A 17,748-nucleotide genomic window follows, 5' to 3' on the forward strand; every position below is an offset into this window, starting at 1 on the left:
AACATTATAGACCATAACAACATCAAAATACGATATAATTTCCTAGGAATTTCCTCATGAACAGCCCGTCCAAGTGATCCCTCGTTTTAATGCTGGAATCCCTCAGGGGCCCATCCTGGCTCCAACTTTATTCCTGATCTACATTAATGATCTTCCAAATCACATCCTTACATCATTCGTAGACATTTATGCTGATGACACTACCATCTATAGTAGCACATCTAAGACAGTAAATGGCCAAGTTCTCTCCGATTCTCTCTCCTCTGATCTTGAGCACGTGGTACAATGGAGAAAGGAGTGGCTGGTTACTTTTAATGCATCTAAAACAAAGCTTCTATCTTTACATCATTAACGTTCTGATCCCCATCTGGCATCAATTGAAATGAATGGCTCTCGTCTTGGGGTGGTCTAAACTTCTAGGCTTGGCCTTTACTCCTGATCTGAAATGGAATACGTTCATTAAATCTGTTGCCAAGACCGCTGAAAAATGGTGAGATCCTTCTATCGATCCAGTAGATATCTCACTGCTGATGCAATTATCTATCTATATAAGAGCCAGGTACGTCCAAGGATGGAGTACTGTTGCCACACCTAGGCAGGAGCTGCTAGAGAGGACTTGTCCTGCCTTGATAGAGTTCAAAATAGACTTCGTAGCCTCGTAGGAGATGTCATTTTCTCTTCGCTGCAACCTCTATCTCACAGAAGAGATGTTGCGAGTTTGTCTCTGCTGTATCGTTATTTTCATGGAAAGTGTTCAATCTATGGTCCCCTCTCGCCAAACTTTCACAAAAAACACTCGTCTAGCTTAAAACACTATCAATAATTTCCCCCACTCTTTATCTGTGCCTAAACCTAAACGTAGATTCCATGAACAAAGTTTCTTTCTTAGAAGTGCACGCCTGTGAAACTGTCTTCCATTTGCCTGCTTTCCAGCTGACTACAATATGGTTGTCTTCAAGTCCAACGTAAACAAGTTCTTGATGAGCCGTTCCACAAACAAATTTACCGAATTTCCATTACTAACGGCTACTATATTGTCTAATTGAGTACTGGACACTCTTAACCCTTATCCTCGAGTTGTCTCTGGGCCTTGATAAGTGGTTATGCCTTTGTAAAAAAAAAAGTGCTAAAGCGGGATTCCCCAATTTTCTCCCTATGTCTGTATATTGATTATAATACAATTTTTTAAACATGTAAAATATTGTTTGCGATGGAACAATAAACTCACGGACTAATAAAAATATATTCTTTGATATTTGATATTATTGAAATCATTTAGTGGTTTCCTTTCCACTGACGAGAAACACATGAAAAATGGTGACAATTTGCCAACATTAAAATGTAACTGTTTTTTTTCCAAACTAGCTTAAACACATTTAAAATGGGCTTTATATATTAACTGTTAGTCTCGCCATCTTACTCATGAAACCAACCACGTCTACCACTTCTTCTTCTTCTTCTTCTTCTTCTTCTTCTTCTTCTTCTTTTAGGCCATTATGCATTATTTTACGACTTTACACAGAATTAAAAACACTTAATGAACATCCCTAAAACATTAGAATAAACTGGAAATGGTGGTTATTTTACGTTAAATTTATATATAAAACTTATCTCTTACTTTAAATTCTAAAATAATTATTTTGTTTTAACTAAAATTTTCAAGGTGCTTACACATACTCACCTAAAAAAGTAAATTCTTTTTGTGGGTGTTTAAGCTGAGAGCGTTAATCTACAAAGTTGCCATTATTATTATTATTATTATTATTATTATTATTATTATTATCATCATCATCATCATCATCATCATCATCATCATCATTTGTACCTTGTTTTGTTTCCTTTTTGCAGTACAATAAATCAATCTACTACATATCTTCATACATAATATTTTGATGGCAGAAATTCCCCTCTGGACCAAAGTACTGTAGGTTTGCAACAACAGATGCCATATACAAATGTATTATGTTTACACTATTAGCCACTATCTAGGAAGTAGTTACTATTTTCCCTCTAAATCTAAAGTCCTCATACTGTATCCCTTTGTAACTGGATCATAACCCATAGACAAACCATTATCTTTCCATTTACTGTTCCAAAATAATAATTTACCCCTTTTACAATTCCGGCAATTCTCATTGACTGTGAGCTGATAAATCGCTTATTCGAGAATACACATCTCATTAAATAAACGAACACACTAAACCTTTAATAACATGGCCGCTCTCTCTCTCTCTCTCTCTCTCTCTCTCTCTCTCTCTCTCTCTCTCTCTCTCTATACATGCTACACTCGTTTAAACAAAAAACAAACATATTGTTTGTTTGTTTTTTTGCTTTTCTTTTTTTCCAAAATATAATACTTCGTTTACTATATTAATATTCATTACAATTCCTATTTTCTGCAAAAAAAAAATTAAGCATGAAATTGGAGGTTTGAGAGAACATCGAACGAGAGTGTATGGAAGCAAATATACACGGAGAGAGAGAAAAGGGAGAGGGAGAGGACGAGGAGGTGTGGGAGATCGAGAGAAAGAGAGAGAGAAAAGGGGGGTGTCATCATCATCGTCGTCGTCGTTGGCATCGGTGGTGGCAGAGTCAACATAAACGTGTAAAAATAAATTAGAAGTACATATTCGTATTTTGTTAATTTTCTTGTTTTTTATTTTGTTACATGTTCAATGTTTCGGTTAGTATAATACTGTTTGTTTTTTTTTGTTGTTTTTTTTTCAGCATATAAATAAATCTGAAAACGCAAATAGAGGTGATAGAGAAGAGCGAGCGAGCGAGCGAGCGAGAGAGTTGGGACGAATACGTATGCAGAGAGAGAGAGAGAGAGTGAGAGTGAGAGAGAGAGAGAGAGAGAGAGATGGTGGGGAACGTCATCATTATCGAATTTTCGCTTATAGCGGCTTACCGAACCAAATCCGACGCTATTTCTTTGGGGCAAATATGTTGACCCCTTCCACACAACATGGGGTGTCTATTCCGAAAGCCGTTCTTAACATGAGGTGGTTAGGGACGCTCATTCCAAAAGCCATACTTTACATCAGGATGTTAGGAGTGTCTATTCCAAAAGCCGTTCTTAACATGAGTAGGTTGGGTTGGGCAATACCAACAACAGCCGCACGTAAACTTTTTACGAATGCAATGTAAAGATTTAGTAATCAATGCCGTTAATTTATTTTTTATTCATTCAGAAAATGTAACCTTATATTTCAGTTTTATTTTATGTTGTCTTTATCATTTGTTTTTATTGAAATTGTATCTTCATTAGTTGATAACGCACATTGTCTATGCGATGAATCAGTTTTTAATTAACGTTGTCAAAATGACAATGTATAAAACGCGGTTTAGTCTTACGTGCCATAAACAACATAAGCAAACAGCTAATGCATAATTTCAAAAGATAACATGGATTTTTCCGTTTTTCACGATGGCACACACCTAACCACACTTTTTATGTATATTTTGATTTCGTTAACTTAGCAATAATTACGCAATTACAATATAAAAAAGAAAAAGAAAAAAAGAAAATAAAGACATTTGGTTTCTAACATTTTAAAGCATGGATTAATATGTAATAAATTCTCGCACAAATATGATTCATATATAAGAACAGTATAACTCATTAAGTTTAGTTAGCATTCTTGCGAGAGCAGCGAACTCGATAATCGATAATGTTATAAGAGAAGGTTTTTTCAATTAAAGCTATTATTCTTGCTATGTCATGAAAAATAATAGTACATTGCTGCAACTAATAAGCAAGAAACAAACAATGGCACCCATTTTCATTTATATAAACAGTTTATGAATTATAATTACAGCATCAGCTTGTTCATCAACTAACGTTTTAGTGTTAAGTTTTAGATGTGGCTTGCTAGTGAATGTCGGTTATAGCCATTCTAATTTCCCATTCTCCAAGAAAAATGAAACAACTTCTATAATTAAAGAAAGAAAATGATTAAGCTTAGCTATGATTCTTGCAAGAGTAGCGAACCTGATTATTGATCGAGGAAATAGAATGAACTTATTAACGTTAGCTTAGGTTCTTGTGATTCTTGCAGAAGCAGCAAACTCGACAATATTTCACATGATTTGCGAAATACAATTAAATTTATTAAGATTAGCTATGATTTTCACTAAAGCAGTGGACTCGATAATGTTGCTTATGATTCAGGAGCGAGAAGTGTGCCTATTAAATTAGCTAATGATTCTTGCAAGAGCATCGACCTCGATAATGTTGCCTATTATTAAAGAAAAAGAAGTGTACCTATTAAAGTTAGCTAATGATTCCTGCAAGTACAATGAATTGTATTCGGGAAAGAGAAGGTAACTGATTAAGGAAAGAGAATTTAACTCATAAAAGTAAGCTATGATGTTTGCAATAGCAGCAAACTAAATGATTCTGCCTATGATTCAAGAAAGAAAAGTGAACTCATTAAGGTTGGCTGCGATATGTTATATCATGAAAAATAATAATACATTGCTCCAACTAATAAGCAAGAAACAAATAATGGCATCCTTTTCATTTATCTGGAGAACAGTTTATGAATTATAATTATAACATCAGATATTACTGGCTGGTTCCTCAGCTAGTGTTTTAATTTTAAGTTTTATACGTGGCTTGCTGATTAATTTCAATTATAGTCATGCAAATTTCCCATTCTCCAAGAAAAATGAAACAACTTTCTTCATTTTGGAGATCTTATGCTTCGTCCTAACACACCTATATCTAAATATAGTAAACAGTGCCGGGTTTACATTTTTTAATAATGTAGTCATTCTTGATCCTCCACACTCATCATGATAGGAAGACCTCCGAACGTTATAAGCAAAATTTCGGAACCTCTGAAAACGGCAACACGTGTTGCTCAAAACTAGGAGAGTCTATAAAGATTTATTGGTGTGAGGCATTACAATTCAAGGAAAGCGGAAAACAGCGGAGGTGCGGCGACCGAAAGACTCATAAAAACATCCTATTGCATTATTTGTTTGTTTTATTTTCAATAGCATATGGGAATGTCTCAATTAATGCATTCTAAAAATCAGGACATGTGTCATGACGTTGTCTTGCTTAATATATAAATAGGACAATACCCAAATACGTCTTATAACATCCCTCAAAGAACGGACGTTCATAAAGATTGTCAGAAATTGATTCATATTTACAACCGAGGAAAAAAGCGAACAGATTTTGGTACGTGCTTTTTATACTTGTAATATTTGTTTGTTCATTTGGTATCATTCATGATATATATCTATATATATATATATATATATATATATATATATATATATATATATATATATATATATATATATATATAAATGTAAATTTGGTTCGTTACAAGTAAATAAAACCATATTTCTACGTTACCAATTTATTTGAAATTTTCAGACAACCCATCTTTAGAGTCGAGGCATGTTTTTATGTTATTAAAATAAATTTACCTCGCGAATTATTAAAATATTAAATAAAATAAATACATTTTTTTAACCGTAGTGCGAATCTGTTCTGTTGATAAAACTGAACTTCCGGTTCGATTCATTTCACAGCCACGAATTGGCGAAAGATTTCATTTTCTGTTTAGTAAGTAAAAAAAACAAACAAACAAAAAACATAATTCATTTGTTTATCTCCCAAATTTTTTAATTTACACATTTTTTCTTTATTATATAAGGCCAAAAAAAAGTTTGTCGCTTGCTTTTTGAATTTTTTTTTGTTTTTCGATATAAGATTAGTTGGTAAGGCACCGCCAAAAATGGCCGAAAAATCAAGTTATTGTTTTTTAAAACGAAATTACATTTATTAAAATCCATTATTTCTGAGTAACTTTTTTTTCCAGAAAGATAAAACCCTGAATTTTATCATATAGAAAACAGAATAATGTAAAACTCTTTCTACTATTTTTAATTAAATTTTAAATGTTAAATTTTCCCAAAAAGTTAACAATTGACATTTTTTGTCTTGCACAAAAAACGTACATAAATATTTAAAAAAAAAAAGAAAGGTTTTTGAACTAATTAATTTATTTATTTGTTGTCTAACTAAGATTTAGGATGATTTTCTATGAGAATATGCAAAAATATTATAATATAAGTACCTGGATTTCAAATAATTTCACTTATTATTATAGGCAACTAGTTACTTCGCGTCGATCTAGAGTCTATATCAATAATGTTTACGTTTGTGTTTACAAACTATGGAAGACCAAACAGGCCAAAAAAAAACTTATTTTTCAGTGACGAAAATTTCAATGTATTATTAATGCTGAGGCTGGCCAGTACCAGATGGGTGACCATTTGTATGAGTTTGGTTTTTAATGTGTATGTGTGTGGGGGCCAGGCTCCCCAAAATGGGGGGGGGGCAATTTAAAGCAGAATAAAAAAATATTTCAGCGCGTTTGGTCCACCGTAGTCGAAAGGCGGCAAACGTTTTCAAACGGGATCGAAAAAATGATGCTATTTTTAACACAAGGAGCACAATATTTATCGAATTTTTTTTTGTATCGATTCTTCAAAGCATGCCCTGTTTAATAATGGTCATACATTATTCGGCTCGCTAAAAAATTTGTTAATTAATTTATCAAAGATTTTAAAATGGCTTTTTTCGTATAAATATTAAAAAAAATTTCTTTTTTGTTTTGCTTAACTTAAATTAATTATTTTACTTAACATATTCACCGAATTTCACACTTCAAAACTCAAAAGCGGGATAATTAAACACAATCGAAGTTCTGATATTCAGACGTCAAAATAAGGTATGCAAACAATTTTTTTTAATCTACAATTCTGTCTGTTACAACAGCACAATATGTTGTGTTCAGTTTCAGATGATTATTTTAAGCATATTTGTACTCCCTCAAAACAAGGGGGGGTTGTAAGCAAAAAAATAAAATATATATAAAAATATCGTTTATGAAAAAAAGTACACTGTTATAAAGTTCATTCTTCTCTTAATAATCGCTGGAAATTTCGTATTGATCGGATAATTACCTGATATTTGGTAGATTTTTAAAAAGACGGTCCGTCAAAAAGTACTTACCTGCCCCCCACCCCAGTTTTGGCGGTGCCTAAATTCAAAGAGTGGTCCGCGCTATTTTTTAAATCGTATTTCCAGGTTTAATTAAAGTTTGATTATGTTTTTTTATTCAATTGTAAGTTTAAAATACAGATTAGGTACAAAGCACCCTCCCGTCCCCATGTTAAGAATGGCTTTTTAAATAATAACGTTATTATTTCAACACGGGTCACTCTCTGCATGAGTACTGTACTTTCACCTAACAATTTAATAAACAAAACATGGTACTTATAACTTTCACCTAACAATTTAATAAACAAAAGATAGTACTTATGCAGAGAAGGTACCGTGCTGAAATAATACCGTTATTTAGAAAGCTATTCTTAACATGGGGAGGGAGTTTTGCATCTATTCTAAAATATGAATGCTTTTTCTTTATTAAAGAAATTGGGTACTCGTGCACGTATTGATCCGTGCTGAAATAATAACGTTATTATTTAAAAAGCCATTCTTAACATGGGGAGAAGAGGGTGTTTTGTAACTATTCTGGACTTTCACCTAACAATTTAATAAACAAAAATTAAACTTAAGCAGACACGGAACAGTATTAACATTATTTAGAATACAATTGAATAATAAAAAAAACTTTAATTAAACTTGAAAATACGATTTAAAAAATAGTATAGATCGGTAAGTGCATTAGCACCATAAATTTGTCTAATTCTTAATTTCTTATGTTATTGGAAAAAAAAAAGGTAAATATGAGGAATTACTCCACCCTCGAAAATTCCTTTAAAATTACCACTTTTATAAGTTTTCGGGGTCGCTGAAAACGAAAATAACCTTTATAATTAAGGCAAACGAGTAGTTTCCAAGATATGAAGAAATGTTAGTTTAAAAAAGTGAAGGATCACTTTTCCATAATAATTTAACGTAAAATGATCACCCACTTTGTGGCCACGGTTTTTGGGGTGGGGGCTTTCTTTCTACCCTTGGAAAATCCTTTAAAATTACCTGCTTAAATTGGTTGGAGGGGCAGGGGGTCTGCCCCCCCCCCCACACACACAGAAAAATGACCCTCTCTCAGGTGGCCAGAAAGTGGGTGCTCATTCTAAGTTAAATTTAAATTGAAAAGTGATCACCCACTTTTCGAAAAAGTAATTTCTGCATATCATGAAAACTTTCTTTTTGCGACGGAAACGGTTTGCAGATTCGTTTTTAGTACACTGAAATCTACAATAAAATATTTCGTTATATACGAACATGAGACGGGCCTAAAAGTAAAATAATACCGGATTTTGGGGGCAGATTTGCCATTTAGTTGTATAATATCCTCAAACCAGGTAATCACTAAAAGGGACTCTTAAAAGTCGTTACCTGTATCGATCAAAATTTAAAACCACTGATTATATGTCAGCCTACATCACAGTAACATATATTGAGTGAGTTCCTAACAGTATTTTGTATAGTTTTTTAGTTTAAACTCATTTTCCCAAAATTTCCCCAAACTTAACGTGTTCGATACAGTCTGCCGCCATTTGTATTTTTCAAATATACCGATAAACACTGCATGTTTTTGAACTGATTAAACATTATACATTACATAAAAACACTACAATCTTATCCAGTTAGGTAGAACATTTACTTTTCTTGCCTTTGATAACATTTATTTGTTATATATTCATTTTTTGACAACTTCTTTGTATCTGTTAATACAAACCCTTTTCATTTAATGTAACGTTTAGTCAGCTCGAAAAACAGTGTTTATCGGTGTATTTGAAAGATACAAATGGTGGCGGACACTGTTGATTATGTTAAGTTTGAGAAAGTGAGTTAAAACTAAAAAAACTATACAAAATACTGTCACAAACCCACCGATTATGTCAGCCTATGTAATGGTAACATATTCGGTGGGTTTTTGACACTGTATTGTATAGTTTTTAGTTTTCAACTTAATTTTCCAAACTTTAACAGTCTGCAACCATTTCTGTTTTTCCAGCAGATTAAACATTTTACCTTACATAAAAACACTAAACAATTATCCAGTTAGGTAGAAATGTAACTTACCTTACCTTTGCTTTCATTTGTTTTTGGACAACTTTTTCTAATCTGTGTATAGTAAACCCCCCCCCCCATCACTCAAATATTAATTACTAACTCACATTTTTGTATACAGAAAAGAAAAGAAAGAACAAAAAACCGTTTAGCGTTTCAACGTTAGCTTTATCCACTGATTGTTGGTCGAGCCCAAGCCATGATTGACGGTAATCCTGAGAATCAGGATCCAATTCTGCAAGAATACCATTTTTTTCGTTTTTTTTATTTTTTTTTTTTAGAGTGGATTGTTGTACTAAGAATATAAGAAACATGCATTTTCTCTTTTTAATAGAATTTTCCATTACACCAAATTGAGCCACAGCAACGCGTGGCAGGGTAACGCTAGTATATATATATATATATATATATATATATATATATATATATATATATATATATATATATATATATATATAGTACATTAGAAGAATACCATATATGGTAAAATACATTCCCAGACCAGAATAATTTTGCATCATTTTCATGCCCGCTTACAAACATTAACATCAAGATATAATAATATTAAACCCTATATTTAGAATCATTATTCCAATTTTTATCAATATCTATTACATCATCTTGATTTTAGAAAGTGTCTAAAATGTAAGATTTAAGCTTAAGGTGTTTTCAGAAGAAATTGAAATTCATGGAATCTTTCTTTAAGTCGTATGCAATGACTGTGGATTAACTTAATACAAATATGATGCATTAAAATTTTTTAATGTGAGGCTGATCCCATATTATGCCCGTAAAATAACTTTAAAATACTACAAAGAAGCTAAAATTTAGGAAATATTTATTGATGGGGTCTAATAACTTGCTAAAATCTCACAAAAAATTGGAGGTATCTGATTTTTTATAATGGACTTCTATTCCATTTATTTTCTTTGCATAAAATTAAATTAAACTAAATATAGTCCACATTTGGAACCCTTCCGTATAGCATATGTGCTTCAAAATTGATAAAGATCGATTAATTAGCTTACGTGTTAACTACAAAGTTCAACTTTACGTAAAATATTTATTAATATCCAGGAAATTAGTAAATTTTAAAACATCGGTGTTATACAATCTTCTTGTGATATAACCAAATTATAATTATTGAACTAAACTTTTATTTATTTAATAATTATTATAGTAAATAATTATGCCAGCCCCTTTAAGAAACTGGTTTCTTATCGTTAAACACTTTCAGTTGAAATAAAAGTCGGTCAAATTAGCTCTTATGTGCAGATTATCATATAATGATTAGATCACTCTGACAGACGTTAAAAAGCATTAAAAAATAAATGTTTAAATTTCAACAGTATTTCTCATGATTAACAGCAGCCGAATGGATTAGGTCCTTGCTAATGGAGCCAGTGATGGCTTCTGTCGCCGGGTTGGAATTTATTGACTGGTGTTAATCATGACACCCTGCACTGATGATTCCCGCAAGGATGAAACACTAGTGTCTGTAAGTATTTAATAATTATTATAGTAAATAATTATATATATATCATTCAACCACGGTAGTGGTTGAATATATGCTTAAGTCCGAAATTGGATGAATTGAGACACATTCAAACCCCACTACTAATTACGTTCGCAACCAAATTTCAAACAGGTTATATAGTTAGATAGAACACCTCATTAGCTACATTCTGAAAAAAAATTTCGAAAATTGGTTCAGTAGAAAAAAAGTTACAACAAAATATGTGGGTTCACAAACAGGAGAGTAAGTACATAAGTGACTAACGCTTTTTTTTTTTTTTTGCATAACTTTTTTTTGTATATAAATATTTTTTACTGCGATTTTGCCAATATGACGTGTTAGCGTAACGGTTAGAGTACCGAGGGTTGGTGGAAATATTTTAGGTTCAATCCCGTGTATCGTTTTGTTTTTATAATTAAAAAACCGAACTTTTTTAATAACTAATTTTTTTTTTAACTCTCCTTATGATTTTATAGCAAAAAATGGTGAATTTATCGATTAAAAATATTAGTGAATTCTATGATATACATATTCTTTGAATGAACTCAAATTTTTCGTTATCACATTTGATGAAAAATGTAGTCCCATTTTGGCAATGCGTCTGACCAATGATGCTTTTGAACCCGCGACCAGCACTGCGATGTCATCAGCATTAGCCTGGGCATAAATATTCCTATTTTAAACTCCTTTAAAAGAGGATTCAGCATACAGTTCCATAGAAAAGGTGATAAAATCCCACTTTGGGGGTTTCATTTAACTACTTCCCTTTTAACAGTTGCCCTCAGTAGTTCTATTTGAACTGTTCTGTGCCTCACCATATACTCAATCCATCGGATGAGTACTGGTGGCACATTGAGTTCTCGTAGCGACTTGAACATACTATTGAAGGGTATGTTGTCAAAAGCTCCAACGATATCTAAAAAGACACCGAGTGACATCTTCTTTTTTGTTAGTTTACGCTCTATACAGATCGCGAATTCATGAACCGCAGTCTCGGTAGAGACCCTGGTTCGGAACTACTGTGATTGAATGATAAATATTGCATAAATGTGTGTTTGAGAGCTAATTTTTTTTTTTTTGACAATCATTAATAAATATTATGAATTTATATATTAATACAATAGCAATGCCTGGAAAAATCATGTATTATATGGAAAAATGCGCGCATGAAAAGTAATATTCTTAAGATTTTATTAAACCTGGAAAAGTAAAGAACAAGAAATTCAACCTGGAAAAGTAAAGAACAAGATATTCTAGTAAAGTAAAAACTAAGAATTCTTTAGACTTAAAATATTGCAGCTAAAAATAAAGTTTGAATATTGATAAATATTTTATTTATTATTTGTATATGTTGTTGTTTATTGTTGAGTTAAAAAGAATTAAATGATCCTAATTATGATATAATAAAATAATTAATTTTTATGTAAATTATAAAATTATTAATTCCATCTACTAACTAACTAACTAACTAACTAATGAATTAATTTTATTCAAACAATTTTCACTACATAAATATATGCAAATAATAGGGGGGAAATAAGTTCAATCCAGCGACTGACACCCTTTCTAACTCAACAATAAACAACAACATATGCAAATAATAAATAAAATATTTATCAATATTCAAATTTTATTTTTAGCTGCAATATTTTAAGTCTAAAAAATTCTTATTTTTTACTTTACTAGAATATCTTGTTCTTTACTTTTCCAGGTTGAATTTCTTGTCCTTTACTTTTCCAGGTTTAATAAAATCCTAAGAATATTACTTTTCATGCGCGCATTTTTCCATATAATATATATATATATCCAAACACTGATGATTGCGTAAGCGTGAAACATTTATGTCTGTCGGTGTAAATAACAATTATTATTTAATTGTAAATATATTTGTGTGTGCGCACACGCGTGTGTAAATATGTATAAGACTCCACTAAAAGAAAAAAAAATTCTAAAAATAAAATAAACTCGTCCAAGTATACTATTTGATTTCGTTTCCCAGATTTTATCCCGCTAACACATAACGTTGTTGCCACATACATTACGTCGTTCAGTTTACTGCAACTAGACGCCTCCGTTAGCTAAGTCATCCTCTCTAATGCGAAGAAAGTGGATATAAGCACCACCACCGAGAGAGTAGGCCGGTGAACGTGACAGCATAACGTCACTTCCTGATCAACTTGTAGGTATAGAAAGTTTCCAGTATTCAACTACGTGGTCATGCTAACAAGCATAAAAAATATCGCTACCAATATGTGTTACCGATTGTCCATGTATGTTTTAAAGAGAAAGAACAATTCTCCATTTGGACAATAATTATTATAATTTCACATTGGGATAATTTTAATCTAACAAAATATAGTAAGCGAAGTAGTTTTTGAACTTTTATTTCTATTGGAGAAAATCGAATATTTCATTTTATTTATTTTTTTTACAGCAAAACAAACAATTTTTATATATTTTTCAGTCCGTTCTTTTAATAATAAATAAAATTTTTCACCGAGTATTTCCAAATATTTTAAAGTTAGCATTTTTCACGGCAGTTTTTTTTTTTTTTTTTTTCCCCGATCGGTGAATTTTCAATATTTTAGCATCGGGCGTAATTTATTTCTTTGAAATATATTTAAAACTTAAAGTTTTTGTATTTTATAACATTTTAACTGTAAATAATTTACATGACGGGGTTGTTTTACTATACACATAGATTCGAAAAAGTTGTCAAAAACAAATATATAACAAAATCTAGTACTTTGGGGAGTATTTTGTCACCCAAACCCCAGGAAACACCAATGCCCAATGCCAACGAGAAAACAGTGACAACAGCTGTTCCGATAACATGCAATCATCTGCACAAGTGGTCAAGAGGTGGAGAACACTGCATATCTGGGAAGACTTGTTGTCACTTGGTCTCCAGGGAACACCACAGGTTACTGCCAGTGAGCGATCACTGATAATGGCCTGTGAGACAACTAATACGCTACACATTTTGATGAAAAACATCGGGGAAAAATGGACATAGAAGAACAGAAAACCAAAAATTTAAATATAATTTCTGTATTTAAAGTAATAGTTATTTAAATATTTCAACATATAATCTTGTGGGCAAAATCCAGCCTCCCAATAAGGGGCACTCTGGATAGGAACAAAAATAACCTCAGTCATGAAAGATTTCTCCTCCACCAACCGAGGAAAGAAAAGGTAAACTGTAGCATCAAAACAGATACTACACTGTGATCTTGTTCCGAAGGCAAAAACATATTTGTGTTTAATGTTTCTTTAATTGTTTGTTCCCTAAATTCATAATTAAGTTTTATCAGTATTAAATTATATATTGCTTTAAAATTACTTACTTTTACAGAGAAAATATTTATATTTTATATTGAATAAAGTTCAATTTAAGTATTAATCGAACTGGGTCCCTTTTTCTTTTAAAAAATGTTTTATTACTCTTTTTCAAATGGCCCTCATATAGTACAGACAGTCTGTCAAATCTTACCTACATTGCCTGAAGACATTTTTCAGTTAACAGGCCTTTTTCTTACTCTTGGTGGTCGTAATATAAGTAGAGTGTGGTTTTCGAACACGTCTGGATGACGAAGTGCACAAAGATAGTGCCATATATCACACAGTAGCTAAACATTATAACCTACATGAGCACAGTGGATAACATTACACATATTCCCATAACTTAATTTCAAGAAGAAGAAGAAAGGTCTTCTTAGACTCAACAATAAAGTGTAGAAAATAGACCTTGGGTTTAATTTCGACAGCCTCATAACTCTCACTTCCTGCTTTCAGTCGCTTTAGATAAGGCATGAAACTAATGAATATAAGAGACTTAAAAATACCACTTCCAAGTAAAATGCTGACCAACGATAAGTGTTATATGGATAGATTCCGACACAGGAAACAGCAATTCTTCCCCCTTTATCAGAAACATCGTTAATAGAATGTGCATATTAAAGGACAAATTATTTTGTACCCTTCTCTCACTCGTCCTCCTCCTCCTGCATCCTTAACCCGCTGGACTACTCCGTTTGGTCATACATCCAGAACATCATCAATATAACCCCCACACGACACCAAAGGCAGCCTGATCTCTGCCATCCGCCGAGCTCACACGTGCGCTTATGCTCACAGTTGCGAACTCGTATCGAGGCGGTGATTGGGGCTCAAGGCGGCTAGTAGATGTAAGCTCTACTACATAATCAAGTTATCCGAATTGATTTTTCAATAAAAGTTTTTAAATAAAGCTGTAGTGTTGTTTTCTTTAGGGCGACAATTTTATCGTTTTACCCTTTCTCTTTCTTTCTCTCTCTCTCTCTCTTTCTCTCTTTCTCTCTCTCTCTCTCTATATATATATATATATGTGTGTGTGTGTGTGTGTGTGTGTGTGTGTGTGTGTGTGTGTGTGTGTGTATAATAAGTCTGACTAAAGGCGATAGAATTTTCTTTTCTCTTTATTTTCTTAATCGTTTTCTAGACTTAGCATTCTAGTTTCCGGATCTTTGGTGTCAGTTAATAGAGCATACACCTATGAATTGTGTTTCGGTTTTACCCATTTCAACTGCTTTCGACGTCTTCAATACGTTTTTATCTTTGCTATGGTGTTTTATTTCAGAAGTTTAATTATTTTGGTCTGTAATTTGGCGAGAGAAAAAAATGTAATTGAATTTGTTATTTATTTATGTATATGTATATTTATTGTCTTCATTAATATATTGTTGTTTTGTCATTTTTATTGTGGAGGTCGTAATGTGTTATTTATTCATATATTTGTTCCTCTTAGATTTATTTTATTATCGTGGACGAAATGCAGTTTAATGCAAACGATTCTTCATTAATGTATTTGTATATTCATTGTGTATCTTTTAATTGTAGAAAACGTTTAATATGTTAGAGGTGTTGAAAGCTATTAATGTTAAGTTGTATTAATGTGTGTGCCTCCGTCTGTATGTGTGTGTATTTCATCTTAACACAATTATCACATTAAAAATATTTCCGAAATATTTTAATTCCATATCAAACTATGATATACTCAGTTGACAACCCTTGAGGAAAAGTGCAATAATTGTTCTGTAAAATTTTTAAAAAATATTATATAGACCAGTTGTTGTCAACCTGTGGTTCACTGACCACTGGCGGTTTGTGCACTGGCATCAATTGTGATGGTTGGCTCTCGTCTGGGTGAGGCCCCGTGTTTTGACAAGCTTTTGGGTTTGACCTTTACTCCTGATCTGAAATGGAACACGTACATCAAGTCTGTTGCCAAGGTCGCTGGAAAGATGGTGGGATCCTTCTACCGCTCCAGAAGATATCTCACTACTAATGCAATTCTCTATCTATATAAAAGCCAAGTACGTCCAAGGATGGAATACTGTTGCCATATCTGGGCAGGAGCTGCCAAAAACAGCCTATCATGCCTTGACAGAGTACAAAACAGACTTCGTGGTTTAGTGGGGGATACCCTTTTCTCTACCCTGCAACCCCTCTCCCACAGAAGAGACGTTGCGAGCCTATCCTTGTTTTATCGTTATTTTAATGGCAGGTGCTCGTCTGAGCTCCAATCCCTGGTCCCTCCTCGCCAATCTTTCACGGAAAACACCTGTCTAGCTGAATCCACTGTGAAAAATTTCCCCCACTCTATATCTGTGCCTAAATCAAAACGCGGATTCCATGAACAAAGCTTCTTTCTTAGAACTGCACGCCTGTGAAACTCTGTTCCGTCTGCCTGCTTCCCTCCGGACTACAACTTGGATGTCTTCAAGTCCAATGTTAACAAATTCCTAATGAACCGCCCCCTTAAGTAAACACTTCATCAAATCTCCACACTAACGTAATGTACTTGCAATAACCCTTACCCTGAGTGGCTTCCGGGCCTTGATAAGTGGTAATCACTGTGTAAAAAAAAATGCATTGCAACATTGTTTCAATTTTTATTAAACTTCAATTAAAAAAATAGCGAGTAGCAAATACTCTTACAACTTAAATAAGGATGTGGGTGAACTAAATAAAGTGGGTATACGTGTTCGATATCCCTATGCAATCTCAAAATAAACAGGAGTATGCAAGTACACATATATGATATCATCCAGCCATCGTATAACCCAACATGATTTATGTTTTTTGTTGTGTTTTTTCGAAACAGAAATAAAGAACGATATAGAATGCAATCTTAGCAGTGAAGTATGGATTACGACGAAATGGAAAATGGCACAACTACCAACTTCCAGCGGACGAAGTAAAGAATAGATACCCTGTAGCAGACGACACCGCCTGGCGGTGCCAGGTGCACAATTCAACTAACACCGGTGATTCGACCTTGACATTGGCACAAGCACACGGCGTCGGTTGTTTGTAAACACGTCAAATAGCAAACATGCTCGAATATTCACCAGCATTTTTTAAAAAATATATTTACAAAACCTTTGAAGATTTAAAAGAAAAAGTATATATTTACAAAACATTTTTTTAAAATAAGTAACAAAACGAACGTATTTAAATAAAAGATATTTAAATAAACGGGTGTCTCTTTCTGTTTTGGATTTTTGCAACCAAGATTGATTTTTATGTGCCGTGTTTTGGGGGGTTCTGTGTGCGTTTTTAAGACAATTCAATATTTATTCTTTAAAACATTAACTTCAGTGATAATATATTTTCAAAATAATATTTTTAAATATTACATTTTTACGAATATTCGCGAGCAAGATTTAAAAAAAAAAGACGAGGTGTTTTTTTTTTTTCAATTAAATTATAAACTTTATTTGAACTTTCAACAAACTTTTACAGACAGTTTTTTTTTAAATAAAAATTATAAAAAGATTTCTATCTTGTGATACTACATTTCATCTTTATAAAAATAAAAGTTATAAAAAGATGTGAATAAAATAATATATTTTTTTTATCTCAATTGTTTATACTTGTGATTTTATTATGCATAAAAATTGCCTCGGCCTAAAAGGATTTCTCCTTCACTGACCACCGACATACATCGCACTGTAAATAAATATTGAATTGTATCAAAAATGCACAAAAAAGAAATGGCCAAAACCGTATAGAATGAACCTTTTTTTATAAGTTTTATTCAAACAGTCTTTATTTGAACTTAATGGACTGTTGTTTTTTTTTATTATTTATTAACTGTTTTATTCTTTTTATCAAA

At 32.4% G+C, this 17,748-nt stretch overlaps 1 protein-coding gene across 7 annotated transcripts in view; it reads left to right on the forward strand.

The window, feature by feature from the left end:
- LOC145277797 (sodium- and chloride-dependent glycine transporter 1-like) overlaps nucleotides 1-17,748 on the forward strand; it is a 213,009-nt gene that overhangs the window by 71,241 nt on the left and 124,020 nt on the right. The window contains exons 1-2 of one of the 7 annotated variants that reach the window (XM_080129624.1): nucleotides 4,998-5,194; nucleotides 10,442-10,571. The exons of 4 other annotated variants lie outside the window; for them this stretch is intronic. In XM_080129624.1, coding sequence (XP_079985750.1) covers nucleotides 10,524-10,571 — 48 coding nt within the window. In that variant the 5' untranslated portion in view covers nucleotides 4,998-5,194; nucleotides 10,442-10,523. Of the gene's footprint in view, nucleotides 1-4,997; nucleotides 5,195-10,441; nucleotides 10,572-17,748 lie in introns of those variants that run through there. 2 more of the 7 variants (XM_080129623.1, XM_080129626.1) reach the window with 2 other exon arrangements.

Source organism: Euprymna scolopes, chromosome 6 (assembly GCF_053919585.1).
Source record: "Euprymna scolopes isolate OS-2025 chromosome 6, ASM5391958v1, whole genome shotgun sequence".
In the NCBI taxonomy this organism is placed as follows: domain Eukaryota; kingdom Metazoa; phylum Mollusca; class Cephalopoda; order Sepiida; family Sepiolidae; genus Euprymna; species Euprymna scolopes.